We start from the raw sequence: 17532 nt of genomic DNA, 5'->3' as shown, positions 1-17532 counted from the left end.
TAGGCATAGTCTATTGTTCATTGGTGATTATGAACGTCCTTTTACATTTAATTTATGAGGTTTACGTCTATGGGTGAATTTGACTGCGACAATGTTTCAAAATTAGGAAGGGAAGCAGTGATTATTTGATTATATAGACGCTTCGCCTCTGACAACAGCAAAAGACAAAAATCAAAACACCCCCCCCCAAAAAAAAAGAAACCCCCAACAAAAACATGGGTAAGATTGAAGAATACCGGACCAGCGGACTGACTTTGCCTATGTCTCAACCTTAGGAATTCATAATTTTCCCGTTTTTAATATTTCTCAATGGAGAATCTCGGACCGGTAGATATATTCATTAAAATTTTGTCAGGGGGGGGAACCCCCCTGAACCCCCACTCCACCCTAACCACCCGCCCCACCTACCCCAATAATGTGTGAGAGGTCCGGTATTCTTCAATCTTCCCAAAACATCTCTCTCTCTCTCTCTCTCTCTCTCTCTCTCTCTCTCTCTCTCTCTCTCTCCCTCGTGTGTCCTATTTCATGTAATATTAATTTCAAGTTTACGTACCATGATTAGCAAAGGTGAAAAGATCAAACAAGTCCAACAGTTTAAATATCTAGGATATATGATAACATCTGATGCCAAATCTTCCGCAGAAATAAAAAGGAGAACTGAAATGGCTAAGGCTAGTTTCAATAAAATGAGCCCAATCCTGAAAAATAGAAACATATCAATGAACACCAAAATGAAAGTCCTGAAATGCTATGTTTGGTCAACCCTTCTATATGGCTGTGAATGCTGGGCAATCACTAAAGACAGTGAACATAAAATAAAGGCAAGAGAAATGTGGTTTCTTAGGAGACTGCTAAGAGTATCGTGGAAGGAAAAGAAATCAAATGAGGTAGTGCTTGATGAAGCCCACGTGGGACGCTCAATGTTAAAAACAATCAGGAAACGACAAATGCAGTTTTTGGGACACCTGAATAGACATAAGGGTCTTGAACATATAGCTCTCACTGGCAAAATTGAAGGCAAGCGAGGCAGGGGCAGGCCCAGAACAACATACTTAGGGAACCTAAACAAATGGGTAACAGGGAAAAATCAGGGAAACGTAACTTTTCTGAGAGCATCCGAGCAAAGGAATGAATGGAAAATCATGATCGCCGATGTCTGCCACAGATCTGGCACTGGATGATGATGATGATGATGTACCATGATGGACCCTGAAAGCTTTGAAAACAAAGTTCCACTCTTCATGTTCTTCTTTTCGTCTAGTGAGGCCCGTCATCACGAAGTTACAGTTTCAAACAGGCCAGTAAAGATCTAGATTCAAGAGTGAGGACAAATGGCCATGAGAAATAGGCCTACAAAAACCAAAATAAAACTCATGTCCGCCGAAGACTTCGAGCGGGGCTAATAGCTAACTAATGAAAGCCAAACACTAAAAAACAAAACACAACGTAAACTGTTAAAGAGAAATTCCGAGTTCTGTTGACATGAATGTATAATCGTAATTATGAGCTGCTAGGCCAATAGGCCGCTTGGGAACTCATATTTTTCCTGCAATTCTCAAAATGTAAACAATCAACACGTGGCTATCTATTGGTAATGTGGAACAATTTACTATTTCGTTGAGGTCAAAGGGTAGCGTACTCGCTGCTATGCAACGACCTGAGCAACATTGAACACTTAGCCGGTATCATTCGGCAAAGCAATATAGTGCCAAACCCAACCTGTTATTTAAATAAATATATGCTGTCATTTTACCAAAACAAATTGAAAATAGAGACAAAATATGAACATTATAATTTCTACTTTGCTTCAGCAATGAGTTAGTTTCCATAAGTGAAGCGGAAGTAGAAATACTTCAATAATAGTAAATATTACTACACTCGACATATCTCGAACAAGTTAAAGCAAGATGGCGGATCTAGGATCGAGCCTAACGAAAATGGACTGGCTGCACCGACTTCGTGTCGGGGGGCCTATGGGGGGTTCAAGTATCAATGGTTCTCAAGGTACCCCCGATGCTTTAGGGAGAACACCAGTCCAAGTCGGAGGTCGAGGATCTCCTGATCTGTCTGGTGCATACGATCATTCAGGACAGACTTCGCAGAGGGATGGTAAACCACCTTACAGCTATGCGAACCTCATTATGCACGCAATCAACAGCACAAGCAAAAAGCGAATGACTCTAAGTGAAATATACGCCTGGATCTGTGATAATTTTCCATACTATAAAGATGTTGGGAATGGATGGAAGGTAATGTGTTTACATTCAGTTTTTGATCTAATCTAGATCTACGACCCGTCGAAAAAAATAACTACTCAGCACGAATGGCCGCTTATTCAGCAGTGTTTTGACTAACTGGAATCTATAGAGTCTAGAAAAGCCAATGCATTCATTGACCACTGAATGGCAAAGTTCGTTGACCTATGATGTAGCGTGCAATTGGGTGTTTGTCTCTGTTATCCTCACTGTGTTGCATAGGTTTACTCATTTTCACTGACACTGATAGTAATAGTCACTAGTGTGTTTTTTTGTCGGCAAAAGTTTCTGGAGCTTGACCGAGTAAACAGACAGATCCCTGTTTCCAGATTCCAGGAACTAGATCTAAAATCTAGATCTAGATCTAGATCTAGAATCTAGATCTAGATTCTAAGTCATTCACAGTCTCAGACTTTTCAAGATATTTTACATTCTGTTTAAATTATGGAAGTGGCTATTCTCATCCGGGGTGAGAATAGAAATACGATCGACCTCTCACCCCGGGTGAGACTTGCCACCGTAGGTTATTCTCACCCTGTGTGAAACAAGACCTGTTTTTCCTAATTTCGGAATATTTTTTATCGATGTGGATGATCAAATGGATAAAGTCAAAGAAAAGATTACGTTATAGCACAAAAGTAAGCTAATTTTATGGACTACAAAGATGCTATGGCTATTTCACTTTCCGAATCCGAAGTGGCTAGCCGTACTTAGATCTAGGTTTGGCCCTATCGACTCAAGCCTGTTAAGTACACAGGTCTTAGATCTAGATCTAGTAATTATTCAGGTTCAAATACATGCAAGTCAGTAAGGCACCTTTTGGTTTTGTCTGAAATACAAAATACTTTAGGCATTGCAAACTAAAAATTTCATTTACAATTCAGCCATCAATATTAAGTACGGCTAGACTGACAGTCTAGCCGTCCTTAAGTACGGCTAGCCTGGCTGTCTACCCGTACTTAAGTACGGCTAGACAAGAAGTCTAGCCGTACTTATCTTAGGCCCTATTAACATTAGAAAACAGGAGGTTTAAAATACATGCACTGTCATTATGGCACCTGGTTTCGTCTCAAATACAAATACTTTAGGTACTGCACACTAAAAATGTATATTTACAATTCAGTAGGCCTATTTTTTGTAAATGGTGAGTCTAGCCATCATATTAAGAATAAGTACGGCTAGACTGCGAGTCTAGCCGTACTTAAGTACGGCTAGACTGCCAGTCTAGCCGTCATTAAGTACGGCTAGCCTCTTCCTTCCGAATCGAGCCGAACTACGTACGGGGGTCGCCATTTTGTTTTGCCCGGAAGTTCTCGCAAGATCTACTCCTCCCCTCTTCTCTCTCTCTATCTCTTTCTAAATATAGATAGTCTATCGGTGTGGACGATCAAATTGACCAAAACAAAGTTAAAAAATGATGTTAAAACACAAAAGTAAATTAATTTGGTCGTCTACAAAGATGCTACGGCTATTTAACTTTTCGAATTGAGCAGAACTACGCGGGTCGCCATTTTGTTTTGCCCGGAAGTTCTCGCGCTACTCCTCTCTCTCTCTCTCTCTTTCTCTCTCTCTCTCTCCACTGCCCACAGACAAAATTGTACGCTTTTAGTAGGCTAACAGTAGTAATGGAACGTTTGTTCACGGCACAGAATTCTACAATTTTTCTGTTATCACAGTGTAGAATTTTGTGGTTTAGGGTGAACGCAAAATTAGTTGGCCTAGATCTGGGCTATAACGGTGAACGCGCACCGGGTGAGAATAGCCAAAAGACTCGCCTGCACTATTCTCACCCCGGGTGAGAATAGAGGTGGCCTTAAATTATAAGCTCACATGTCAGCGAACAGATCATCTTACCACTATTTCTCCGAACGTTCGGGAAAATAAAGCTGGGCACTATTTCTCCGAACGTTCGGGAAAATAAAGCTGGGCACTATTATTTCTGCGAACACTCTGAAATCAATCCTTTCCGCAAATTTCGGATATTATATAGATTCTAGATCTAGATTCTAGATCTATAATTATTATAGTATAGGCCTACCAAAGATTCTTCGTATACAATATATGGTTCAGTCGGTCCAAAAAATGTCCGCAGTAAATATTTATATAGCAGAAATGCTACAGTTCCAAACAGTTTTTCGCTACAGATATGACGTGTTGCTTATGAAGGATGCTGCTCTTAAACTTAATGTGTTGTGTTCACTCGTGTGCTGTCTAGATCTAGATCTAGATCTACAGAGGGTTATTGATAACGACACATAGAACTAGCATAGACATCTGCGTTTGTTGCGGCCGCGACCAATCAATCGTGGCTCGATTTTTGGGCATTTTTTTTGTCCCCAAATCGGAGAATAAAAGTCAAATTAAAAAAAAAAGAAGAAAAAAAGAAACCGAACCTCTTTACTACTTTACTTTTGAAAGAAAGTTCACCTAGCTTCAGTTCGTCTCTTTCTCACTTGTTGTCACCACGTTGATTTGTTGAATACGTTACAGTTACTTTTATTTTTCCCTCTTTGTGGTGTTTTATTTTGTTAGTGTGTATTTTTTTTCTTTCTTGTTATTGTTCTGATATGTTGTTTTTCTATCAATTTTTTTTTTGATGGGGAAAAAGGGTGGGGGGGGGGGGGGGGTTGTATAGTGTAACGTCATTTAATTTGATGTTCCTACCATCATTAGATTCTATATATATATATGTATATATATAGAGAGAGAGATTTAAATGTATTATGTTAGAGTGTACGTTCCACTGAAACCGTTCACATATGTACTGACACTGGCAGGCCCCTTAATGTGTGTGCGATTCCATAATTTACTTGTAATATCCTGTACTTTGTTTTAAAATTACGCACATTTTCTTCTTCGGACAGGTGGACTCACGCCCTTATTTGTTAATTTTTTTGGTTGTTTAGGGCTGTTTTAATTTTGATTTCATTCTGTTGTGAAACCTTTCTTTTTCACGTTTTTACACTCATCTAAGTCTCTAGACTAGCCAGACTAGCTCTTGAAAATTGAAATGGATATAGACCTAAAAATTTGCTCCTGTGTGTGTGTGTGTGTGTGAGTGTGTGTGTGTGTGTGTGTGTGTGTGTGTGTGTGTGTGTGTGTGTGTGTGTATGCATGTGCATGTGTGAGTGTGTCTGTGTGGTAGTAAGTGTGTAAGTGGAGAGTGAGGAGCGTGTGTGTGTTTGTTTTTCGGGCTTTATTTCAGCCTTTATTCAGTAACAGTTCAAAGTATACAAAAATAGAAACACATGATCCATTCACTCTGGGGCTCATGCGTTTGTTCCTCTCTTTCAGTTTCACTCATTCATTCAATTCCCGTGTTCTCTCCCACGGCTCATCCCCGTCTGCATTACTTTCACACCCCACCCCCTCCCTCCAGGCACACACAAAGAAAATCTCACCCGTTCCCCTGCACCCTGCGAACCATGGACAATAATATAGGCAAAACACTGCGTTAGCCGCATTCCTTTCGTTCGTAAGCTGTGGACCAGGCCAGGGGGGTCGGTGTCGTCGTCTTGTAGTGCTATCGCCTGTGGATACACTCGTACATTTTTCCTTTCACCTGCTCTTTCACTCACACTGTCTCTCCATCCACAGCTCAGCTCGTCATACGTTCAAAAGTTGCCCACTGATCATGTTTAGTTAATGTGTGTATAAGTTTGTGTGTGTACATGTGCATGATGGTGGTTTGTGTGTGGTGGGTGTTACTGAAGGTTGTCTGTAGGCGGGCTTGCATTGCGGTGTTCCTTCCCAGACCAGATGCAAAATGAAAGTTGGCGCCGAACTCTCGCAATAAATAGGCAAAAAATCACGAGACCGGAAGCCGGAAACCGTTCTGAGAAATAAAGATCGGCACTATGACTATTTCTCCGAATGTTCGGAGAAATATTCACTTTGTTCAATTTTTAGAGCTAGATCTAGATCTAATCTAGAGATTTTTAAATGAATATTGGGAATACTTCAGTTGTTGTTAGGGCAACGTTCCCGGACTTTACTTCATTTGAAAATACCTTCAAAAGTTACTGCGAGAAAACAAGACTGTCTGACCTTGGCAGTAACCTATTTTGCATTTAGTCACCCAGCAAAAACTAAAATCCTTCATGTAAAAAAAAAATCCCTCCACCCCTGTTCACACCTTGCACACACACTGACACACACGCACACACACATGCACACTCACACACACACACACACACACACACACACACACACACACGGGCCCCTCCATTCGCTTATTATTAACAAGTCTCGAGAACGGAAACCGTTCGGAGAAATAAAGTTCAAGTTTTTTCCCGCGAACGTTCTGAGAAATAGAGCCGGCCATAATTTTACGGTAGTGTCAATTGCCACAGAGTGACGTGGTGACAATTTACGCCAGTGTCAATTGCCACTGAGTAAATTGGAGCTCTTTTGTGTTTGTGAGTAGGTTTAGCCTGTATGTGCTCGGTGTTCTGCGTTCGTGAACTTCCGATGCTCGCCTCTCTTTGCCCCTGTGTTGTGTGACTCTGAGACAGTGAACCTGACGGAGGTGAACGTGACATACTTTAAGTCATTGTCCTGCGTCCTGGTGTGCCTTTGAATGGTTTCAGAGTGGAGAGGTGATTTTAGTTATTACTTGAGTGTTCAGTTCCAATGCAGGATGAAGAAACTGATGTTTAGCTAACTGACAGATATAGTTCTAGAAATCCAAGCCACAATCCATTTACAGTACTATGCTCTTGACTATCTTCAGCCTGCTATCTTTATTGTGCACGCCCACTTTTTGGCCCCTCCGAGCCGCCCCTGGTGGTGTGTGTGTGCGTGCGTGTGTGTGTGTGTGTGTGTGTGTGTATGTGAATGGGGTGTGGGGGCGGGGCGTGGATGGATTTTTTGTTGTTGTAAATTACATGAAGGCTTTTAGTTTTTGCTTTAGGGGTGACTAAATGCAAAATAGGTTACTGCCAAGGTCGATCAGTCTTGTTTTCTTGCAGTGCCTTTTGAAGGCATTTTCAAATGAAATATAAATCTAGTCTGGGAACGTTGCCCGAACAACAACTGAAGCATCTGATTATTCAGACATTTAAAAATCTCTAGCTCTAGAAATTAAATTTGATGCAAAAAATGCTTCTTCTCAGTCCTTGCAGAATGACAGAGAATGAAAGGTGACGCCTAAATCTCGCAAATCACCAAAACATGTCGAGAACGGAAACCGTATGTAGAAATAGAGATGAAGTTTATTTTCCAGAGTGTTCTGAGAAATAGTTACTTTGAAAAAACAAAACAACCCACGCCTACACACACACACAAAACCCCTGATATATATGAAAATTGTAGTGAGATGCCAATGGCTATTAGTGTTACTCTTATTTCATTCATTCTCTAATTTTTCATAAATCTGGCTCTTTATGCTCACTCAGTAAGCCCAGGATTATTGTTCACCTAGCTTTGGTGGTTTCTCTGATTGTCCTCTTGTGGTGCGCTTCTAATTTATTTTATACTTAGTGAACTGAGTGATAAAAAAGAGATTTTATCAGAGCAATAATGATAATAGCATATATAAGTTTGTTGGGAAAAACCAGTTGGATTGTGTGTGTAAACTGTTTTCTATTTTTATCACCTGGTTAATTGAGATTTGTTCTACTTTAGCTCGTGCTTTTTGTTGCCCGTGAGGAATAGTAATATTAAAGAAAGCATTCTAAAGATTAGTTAAAAGTGTGCTGTTCCTTGGGGTAAAATGTTTGCAAGCAGAAGTTTTTTTGTGTTGATGTGAAGGCCTGTGTTGTATTCAAGAGTGTTTAAGTGTGTGGGCACCTTGTCAATGGGTGGTGCTATTTCAACAGCATGCACTCTTAACATCGGAAGTTATCTATCCGGTATGCCGTGGTGAATTGATATTTCGATGGCATTCCATCTAAATACAGACATCATCGCCTAGGCCTACTTTCAGTAACACGCATTTATTCCAAGGAGAAGTACTGGAGGTACACCTGTTGCTTTTACTGGTATACAACATTGGGTCTAGAAATGAAATGTACTTTACACATCTTTTATACTTAAAAAATGTATTGCAAATGAAAATAAGTGACAAAATAATGTTATTTACCTGCATTCAGGCAATGCAATGATTGTGTGAGCTAATCGCTGAGGGTGCCCATTTAGGGGTCGGGTCGGATTGTTTGCCAGATTGAGGGTCCTTGTTGCACAAGCCGATTGCGCCCGACACATCTTAACCAAATGTCTAGACTTTGGAGAGATCCGAAGGAAATATTATAAATGCAAGAAATTGCAAGACATTTTTTCCGTCGTTGGTCCCAACAGAATTTTGAATCTTATGAAAGCCATTGGTCTTTATGGCAAATTCTAAAATTAAAATGAAACAATATTGTTTCAAATTTTTATTGTTATTTATAAGAGTTGTTTTAAATTGTAAACATATATTTATACCGAATTTTAATATTTTAGCATTTTGAAGTCAAATTGTTGACCAACCATGCAGTGGACTGTTGCGAATGCTACGAACTTTTGTTTCGCACGCTCATATGACCGTATGCAGTTGCGAGCGCCGTTAAACCCTATACTAAACAAACAAACAAGCCCGACTCGTCGCCCGGGTGCCCATTGCCAGTGGGATCGGGTTGGGTCGCAATGATTGCCGAACTCGTCACCTGAAAACAGACACGTTTGTTTTTGAGGCAATAAGTTGGGCGCGATCGGCTTGTGTCACGACAGCCGCTTTGTGCCCTCACAGTCTGGCTAGCAAACCGCCCTGACCCGATCCCCCAATGGGCACCCCGTGGGCATTCATCTCGACCTACCCGGATCCCATCCGAAATGGGCACCCCGTTAGCACAAATTTGTTGGCAAAAACAATCTTCTCTTTTATTCGATTGAACATTCCCTAAAAAAAACCAACAACCCACACTCATTCATATTCATTTCATAAACGTTCATTTGTATATATACAAATAAATAGACACGGGTGTTGTCCCACAAAACAAGAATATAAACGCAGTTGACAAAGGTAGTGGATATTTATATGGCAGGCCGTTGTAAAATCAGAAGTGATAATTCCACGGCACATGTTTTAGCCAATCAGAACACATTTAGATACAATTTATGATTATGTTTTTTTTATCTTTTGCAATCATTTTGTGCATTATGGACAATAGTGAAATGTTTTGTGTGATTGTAACAACACGAGTGAGAGATGCACAATTTTGTTTTCAATATGTTTTCTTTCAGTATAGTTTGGTGTTCTCATGAATAACGTTATTAAATTTCAGAACTCTATCAGGCACAATCTTTCCTTGAACAAGTGTTTCCAGAAAGTTCCACGATCAAAAGATGATCCTGGCAAGGTGAGGTATATTACAATTATGAATGCTGTCATGTGCATCTTCTATATTTTCATGTGTCAGAACAGTAAGGTTTTTTTGTGTGGTGATTTGCTTGGTGTTGTACGATTCTAAGCAATTCTCTGAGTCAAGTAAGCTTCACATGTAATTACTGATTTGTAGATGTAAAGTATAATTTTGGTTGAAACAGCATCCTGACAAAGAAGCGTATTATAAATTGTATCTTTATTCCTATTTCTTTTTTATAACAGTTTAGGTGCATGATGCGATGGTTGGAGTAATTGTCTTTCTGTCTGTCTGTCTCCCTTTTTCACTGTACAAAATGGCAGTCATTGTGTTGATGTGCTTCTCTATGGTATCTAGTTTTTAGGATTTAATTCTAGTTATATATCTGATGGCAAGACAAGTATTGGGAATGTCATATACTGAAGGTCTCAATTTTTTTGAAATCTAAGGGCTCATACTGGGCGATACAAACACCCCCACCTGATGATCCACTCCCTCCTACTCGGAGTAGGAAGAAACGGCCAAATGACAGGGTATGTTCTGGTTTGTCCACTTGTACTTTGATTATCTCTTCTTTGTCTTTCACTCCTTCTCCCCTTCTCTCTTTCTCTCACTCTCTCTCTCTCTCTCCCCCTCTCTCTCTTTTCCTCTCTCTCTCTCTCTCTCTTTGTCTCTCTCTCTTTGTGTCTCTCTCTCTCTCTCTCTCTCTCTCTCTCTCTGTTACTCTGATGCTCTCTGTCTCTCAGTCAATCTCTCTCTTTTATTTATTATTTTTTAAGCTTTTTCTCCTCTTGTTTTATGCCCAGTCCTTGTTCCTTCCCTTTTTTTGTTCCTTCATTCTTTCTCATTTTTCGTATCCATACCTTCCTATTGTTCCTAAGCTTCATGTTCATATATTTTATCTCATTTTCACGCCCTGATCCCACAGCCTGTATTTTTGCTGCTAGATTTCTACATTTTAAATATTACTTAGTAGTAGTGTGGAAGAAATAAGATTGAAAAGTAAGTATTGAGACTCTGAAGTTTCCCTAATCTTAAAAAAATACCCCTTGAAAATCCAGGTTGGTTGTGATGTCCCTTGTAGTAAGTTTATGTGACACAGGTCACTTGAAACTCTCTCTGCTATAGGTAAACCTCCAGTCCACGACCACCTCCCTGTACTGGAACCCCACTCAGAAAAAGGGGAAGAATTATAGGTACGCAGTTAGACACTTTCTTGAACATATGGACTGATAGCTTAAAAAGAGTGCCTGAGATAGACTGAAAAAGCTATATAACACCCCTCCCCGCCCATCCCAACCCAGAAAGTACAGTTTGGAAAAGGTATTATTTGTGAGGCATGCTTACAGAGTGAGTTACTCCTCAGATTTAACCCAAAAGGTATGTGAGGCGTGCTGAGAAAATGAGTTACTTCTTGCAATCCACAAATGGAGTTATTGGCCAAAAATCAACGCAAGGGTCGAATTTGTAGATTTTCCATTGATGCCTTATTTTTTTTTAACATGATGTGCCTTTTATTATTTCATGCTTATAAATTATAACAACTTCACCTGTAGGTGTGATGTATCTATTTCCACAGGGCTTGAATTCGAGAAGTAACTCATTTTGTCATCAGGCCCTTCACATTTAGATTCATCAGATTTAAAGGTTGAATTATTACTCTTTATTTTTATAAACTCACGTCTGTATAAAGACATGTTAAACTTATAGAAAATAGCATCTGTTGAAGACCTACAAATTTGATCCATGTGTTGATTTATGGCCCAGATCTCCTTTCACGGATTGCGAGAAGTATGTCATTTTGTCACCACGCCTCACACTTTGAAGTTATATGAGTTTCTAGCCTGAGAGGGCACATCCATTGAGACTACGAATTGTGACTTTGACTTTCGCTCTGTGCCATTGTTTCATTTTTATATAATCTTTTCCATATTTATTGATTTTTCTTACTCAGCATTCCCCTTACAGTCCAGACAGTGGCCTGAGCCCGATCCCTCAGGGCAGCCCCATGTTGACCAGTGTGGTGGCCATGCAAGCTGTGCAGATCAAGGCCGAGTCTTGTCACAGCCAGGTGAGTCTATGTCACGCATTGAATCCCAACCAAAGAGGTTATATATATAATACTAGAGCTCACAATGGTGACTTTACATGAATCAGACATGGGGGCCTTCTTACCCTCATTGGCATGGCTGACTTGCCCCCTTTTACTTGAACGAGCTAAGCCCTCATCCCCCCTCCCCACGAGATCTAGTATATTAAACACCACCCTGCCTCCTATATTTCAGTTCAAGCATATAGATTTCCTTCTAAAAATACCGCCGAGACGCCTCCATGTGAGTCTCTAAAAGTATACACCCGTCTGTTGGAACTGCACATGTCTTGTCCTTGGGGTTCAGTGTCCCAGAGCGGGCACACAAAGCTCCCCGTTCGTGTATGTGGGGGACATCACTGCATCGAACTCTAGTACTAAATATAGCCTCTTTGATCCCAACCCAAACTGAAAAAACTCTAGGAATTATAAAATAAAACTGCACTCCCTTTCCTCAGCCGGTGGTTGGTTGGTTGGTTGGTGATTATAAACTGTTGGCCTGTTGTTCAAATGTTTTAAGCCCAGAAAGCAAAATTTTTCTGGAAGGAGGAAAAAATGGTTTCCTTTTGAACATGATTGCATCTACCTTACATGTCTTTTATTACTCTTTCTCATCGTTTAGAATTTGAATTTCATGAAATATTTCTTGAGCACACGCATCTGATACAACAGATGAAGAAACTGCAATAGTAAGACAAAATAATAACATTTTGGCTTAGTTTATCCGAACAGTTGGCTGCTGATATTATGTTGTCTGTTCCTGCTTTGCCATGTTTCTTCTGTCATAATCTTGTTTCTCTTGAAATGTGGCCAGATTTTATGCTGACTTGAGGTAAATTTTATTTGAACAATAGCAACTCTTTTCCATGGGGGTCAAAGGTTACTTCTATCAGAATGAAGTTCAGCCTCTAGGATGGACAGTTTACTATTGTGATCTTGTCTGCAGTTGAAGAGAATGCTGCTGGCATTCTTTTTTCCTTTTCTTATGTACTTTCTATCTGCTCTCTTGCATTCTTTCAATGCTAAGCGGGTAATTAGAGGGTGACATTTATAGGTTCTTCTACTTCAATTTCCCTTTGTTGTTTCTCTCAGTCTGTCCTACTTTTTCCCCCAGCACTAAGTGACCATTATTGTGTGACTGTTCTTCTCTTTATTCAAACAAACAAATATCTCAAGTGAATGAAATTGTGCAGATAAACTTGCGAATGGTGTTATTACAAATTTTCTCTTTTTCAATTTCAATAATGAAAATGAATGAAAGATGGATTCAATGAATTTGTTTCTTCTCTGTAGATGTTCAAAACTTTTCTCTCATTTGTGGCTGTTTTGTGGTTGCTCTTGTATGGTCTTCTCCTTTTACTTTATTTGTGTGATTCCGTTTTTCTAACCAGTGTCCTGAAAAAAATATGGCCCTTGCTATGATCACTAACTTCAAAGTAAGACTCAATGTCAATATATTATGCTTACTGTTAACACTATCATTCATTGCATTTGAAAAATTCTTTTGACTTCCTCAGCCATCTCCTTTCAACCCGAACAGTATGGGTCTGAGCCCCATCCCAGCGCAGGCCCACTCCCCCCACCCATCCGTTGCCTCCTCCACCTCCCCCATCAGCTCCCCAGGAAGTGCCAGCATCATCAACAACAACAACAATGTCACCACCATCAACAACAACCCAACCTTGTTCCCTCAGGTCTCCTCGAATCATGACACAAAGGCAGGCGTTGCGGATAACGTAAGTTAAGCCAAAGTTCTTACTTTAGTAAATAGATCCTTCTCTGTTTGGGGTAGGAAATGAAAACATCTTTAATCATTATGGGCTGTATCTGTATTAATGTCGGAGGTGTTGATTTTTTCAGGTAAATGCGGGAATTGGGATTTCTGAAACAGACTGGATTTTTTTCTGATTTCTTGACACAAGATGTGTAAGACATACAATCAATTTTGAGGTCCCCCCATTGTCAAGGAGAAAAGTGGACAGTGTCATTATAATATAGGAAAAATGGAAGTGGGAAGTGGTTGTCTGTGCAGTTGATTGTCTTGGAAAGGAGGTCATAAGAGGTGGCTCAACAGTATTTTAAAGAAATAATGTCATGTCTTCACCATTTTATTCAATTAGAATATAAAAAAATAAAATGTTCAGTGTGATTTCCACTGTTATTTGCGCGGCAAAGATCGTTGTTTCCATTCTGTTCACCTGAAGCCAATGCAATGCCTCCATAATTCGATCAGTCATAGTTTATGAGATTTCCTGATGTGCCTAGACTTTAAGAACTGTATGATTGTTCATCAGATTGTATAAAATATTATTTTTAGAGAGTGAACCATCAGGCAGTGGATAGTCTCCGGATTAGCAAAGCTGTGCTGTACTGTACATTTTTGTCATTTTCTCATCCTTTTGTTTTGAGTATTTGTTGGTCTGTCTTTTTCCTTTGCGTTTCCTCATTGGACCTCAGAAGTTATCAACTAAAGGATCTTCAAACTAAAAATGTACTGCTTTTAATGTTTGGCCTATTTTTCGAATAGATAGTTGTGTGACATCACCGTGGATGGTTGTTTCGGGGGTGGAGTGTGCATGGAGATCGCTGATCAGGCTGATCTAGAAAGTAGTGTACATTGCCCCTCAGTCACCTGTATGCTGTTTTGCTAGGTAGTTATATTTGTACATCCCAGTTTCTTCAGTTTGAGTTGGGATTCAAGTAGAATTTTACTCTGACTGCTGTAATTTCTGTAGAGAAGATTTCTTTGTTAAAAAGAAAAAGAGCATAAAACATGTGCAGCCTATCATTGTATCTATAATAGTTTCTGTAATATAATAGTATCTATAAATAGCCTGTTTTATTCCAAGGAAATGCTATTGCAAAAGGTGAAAGTTGATGCCTGGCATTAGTGACTGATGTTTCTTCTGTTTCCTTTTTTTTCCTTAGTCAGTACTATCAAAAAGATGCCATCTGATTAGTTAAAAGTTGGAAATATGATGTGTTAGCTATAGTCAACATGGGCACAAGGTTATGATAAAGTCAGTTTTGTAGATGCTAAACTGTGGATTGTTACTTTTTATTGTTGTGATTCACTTTGTCTGATAATGAAACCTAAAATTCTTCATGTGAACGATAGGAGTTTCAGGATAGTTATCAAACTGGCCTTGAGAACAATTTAATGAAATCATATACACTGCCAGCGATGATTAAAGTAAAAACGGTTTCATGTATAATGACGTTTCTTTTCTCTGCAGACGGTGCCAGCATCCAGCAATGGATTCTTGGACCCCCAAAACAATACGGACGAGCTGAACAGCTCCACCTACAACCTTTACAAGACGATATTTGAGTCCTCTTCAGGTAAGCCCTTTACTTTCAAGCCTACCTCTTTAACCCTATCCGTACGTCGCGTTTTACTGCCGTGTTCCTACGTCGTGGGGAACTCTGTTCCACCACTTTCCAAAGAGGAAATTTACTCGTTTATCCGATCTGTACGTTTTTCATAGCAGTCTGTCAAAATGATGTTTTGAGAAATACTGAAAGTGTCAAAGAGATCTTCGCTCTAGAAGTATTCTAAAATGTGAAGAATACAACCCGGGGGTACAAAATGACCCCAGGGCGTACTGATAGGGTTAAACATGCAATTTAAAATCATGTTTCTGCATAATTTTTTTTTGTGTTTGTGAAAATGCGACCCGACTTTTTAAGTTAACAGTTTTGAGTCAAACTGATCGAGAAAACGTCACCCAGACATAGAATTTATTTATCTTTGACTTCCAGGTCAAACTAAAGGCTCATACTTTTTTATGTTCGGTCTGTACCATAATATACTTAATAACTGCGCTTTAGATGGTGGTACCATCCAGCTATGGTTACGGACCTCAACTACCGCACGCTGCCACTGTCCAGATGTGGTTAAAGAGTTCATTAACCCTGCTGATATAAATGGGGTCACTCACAAGACCCCCACTTTTCCTTCTAAATTGTCGAAGACGACTACTTACTGACAAGTAGAAAAGTGGTTGTCTTAGACACGTAGGTGTCTTGGGAAGTGTCGTTGTAAAATTTTTAAAAAGAAAGGGGGGAGGAGTGGTCGTTTTTACAGGTGATTGTCTTGGACAGGTGGCCATTAGAGTAGGTTCGAATGTATTTGGACGCTAGAGACTGACACTAGTAGGAAGGCACTGATGGCAGTTCAAAAGAGTGGTGTGAAATAGGTCAATTTGTGGACTGATAGTGCGGCTGAGAAGAAGTTTATCAGGAAATGAAGATATTGATTCACTTTAGAGGGTACTTTTAATCCAGCCTTTTCCAGTGTAGCAAAGTTTCAGTGAATACCTGTCACTAAAATCCTGTTTTCTTGAGTGTCTTGGCTCTGGGTTTAAAACGTTCTTAAACGACTAATGTGCTTTCCATCTGAAGAATAGCTTGCGTAGGTCACCACCACCTGTAGAACTTTTCACACAGTGATACCAGTTTGTGTAGATCGTTGCTCTTAATGTCATGGGAGTGAATGGATTTTATTTGATCTTTTAATCTGGAGCAAAATACAGTCGAATCTACTCCTAGTGGTCTTCTCTACATAGCGGTCACCTGTACTGTCAGCTAATGTTCAGTCCTGTATTGTATTTTAACAGGTCCATGGTTGTTCCTGATTAGTACTGCCATGATTGGAATTGGTAACTTTTTTGGGGGGAAAGTCGGGTCTCAAAACCAAAACCTGCTCATAGCGGTCACTTGCTACAAAGTTTCCCACCAACATGTGATCAGACAGAATGGATAAAAGCTCTAATAATAATAAATAACAACTATGATTGGAATACACTAGGAAGATGAAATTCAGATTTAAGATTCAAACCATATGTTGACTTTAACAAGTCTAGTAAGTGACCATTACTGAGAGCATGCCCACAGAGGCCACCCGTCTCCCAGTTTTGCCTTTTCCCTGCACTTATTTACAGTTATTGGGTCGATATGTTTATCTTTACTGGAAACAGACTAAAACTGCCTCACTTTTTCACAGCAACAAATAACTGTACCAATCCATCCTTCCATCCATCCATCCATACATCCCACCACCCATCCCACCACCCAACCACTCTTCCATCAGACCACCCGTCCATCCACCCATCCGTCCATCCTTCCATTCCTCCATTCCTCCATCCATCCATCCATCCATCCGACCATCCATCCATCCATCCATCCATCCATCCATCCATCCATCCATCCATCCATCCATCCATCAATCAATCAAACCACCCGTCCATCCACCAATCCGTCCACCCATCCATCCATCCATCCATCCATCCTTCATTCCCTCCATCCATCCATCTATCCATCCAACCGACCATCCCACCACCCATCCGTCCACCCATCCATCCATCCATCCATCCGTCCATCCAACCAATCATCCATCCGCCCATCCTACCAATCATCCATCCAACCAACTACCCATCCATCCTGTCAATCATCCATCCTCCCATTCATCCACACACATATCATAATGTAAAAAGTATTGTATACAATTATGATAACAATAACCCGGGTGACCCAGATCATATTGACCTACCCGGATCTATCCATCGCGGTTATCACTTATCTGATACATGACACGTTCTGACCTCTTGTGAGTCAAGCGGGTGGTTGGCGGGTGCTCTGGTGTGATTTACTCCTTTGTTTCCTATCTTACATCTGTCCTCATTATCTCTCCTTATTTCTGTTTTTGTTTTTTGTTGTTGGTATTTTTGTTACTCTCCTGTGACACCTCTAATCTTCGGCACTTATGTGCCCTTATTGTCTCGCGCAAGTGCCCTAAAACTCGTATTAAAACTAAACAGAACTTTGGGTGTTCAGAGTTGGGGGGGGA

General features: G+C 40.1%; 1 protein-coding gene across 1 annotated transcript in view; it reads left to right on the top strand.

Moving 5' to 3' along the window:
- Window positions 1-1901: 1901 nt before the first annotated feature.
- Window positions 1902-17532, top strand: part of LOC101857913 (forkhead box protein J3) — a gene marked incomplete in the record, with an annotated part of 55630 nt that continues 39999 nt past the window's right edge. The window contains 6 exon segments of the mRNA XM_005111190.3: window positions 1902-2249; window positions 9518-9592; window positions 10045-10128; window positions 11550-11666; window positions 13202-13420; window positions 14921-15026. Of these exon segments, the coding sequence (XP_005111247.3) occupies window positions 1908-2249; window positions 9518-9592; window positions 10045-10128; window positions 11550-11666; window positions 13202-13420; window positions 14921-15026 (943 nt within the window).

The sequence above is a fragment of the Aplysia californica genome, unplaced genomic scaffold, assembly GCF_000002075.1.
Source record: "Aplysia californica isolate F4 #8 unplaced genomic scaffold, AplCal3.0 scaffold01022, whole genome shotgun sequence".
NCBI classification, from domain to species: Eukaryota; Metazoa; Mollusca; class Gastropoda; order Aplysiida; family Aplysiidae; genus Aplysia; species Aplysia californica.
This window is presented reverse-complemented; position numbering and strand designations above follow the sequence as displayed.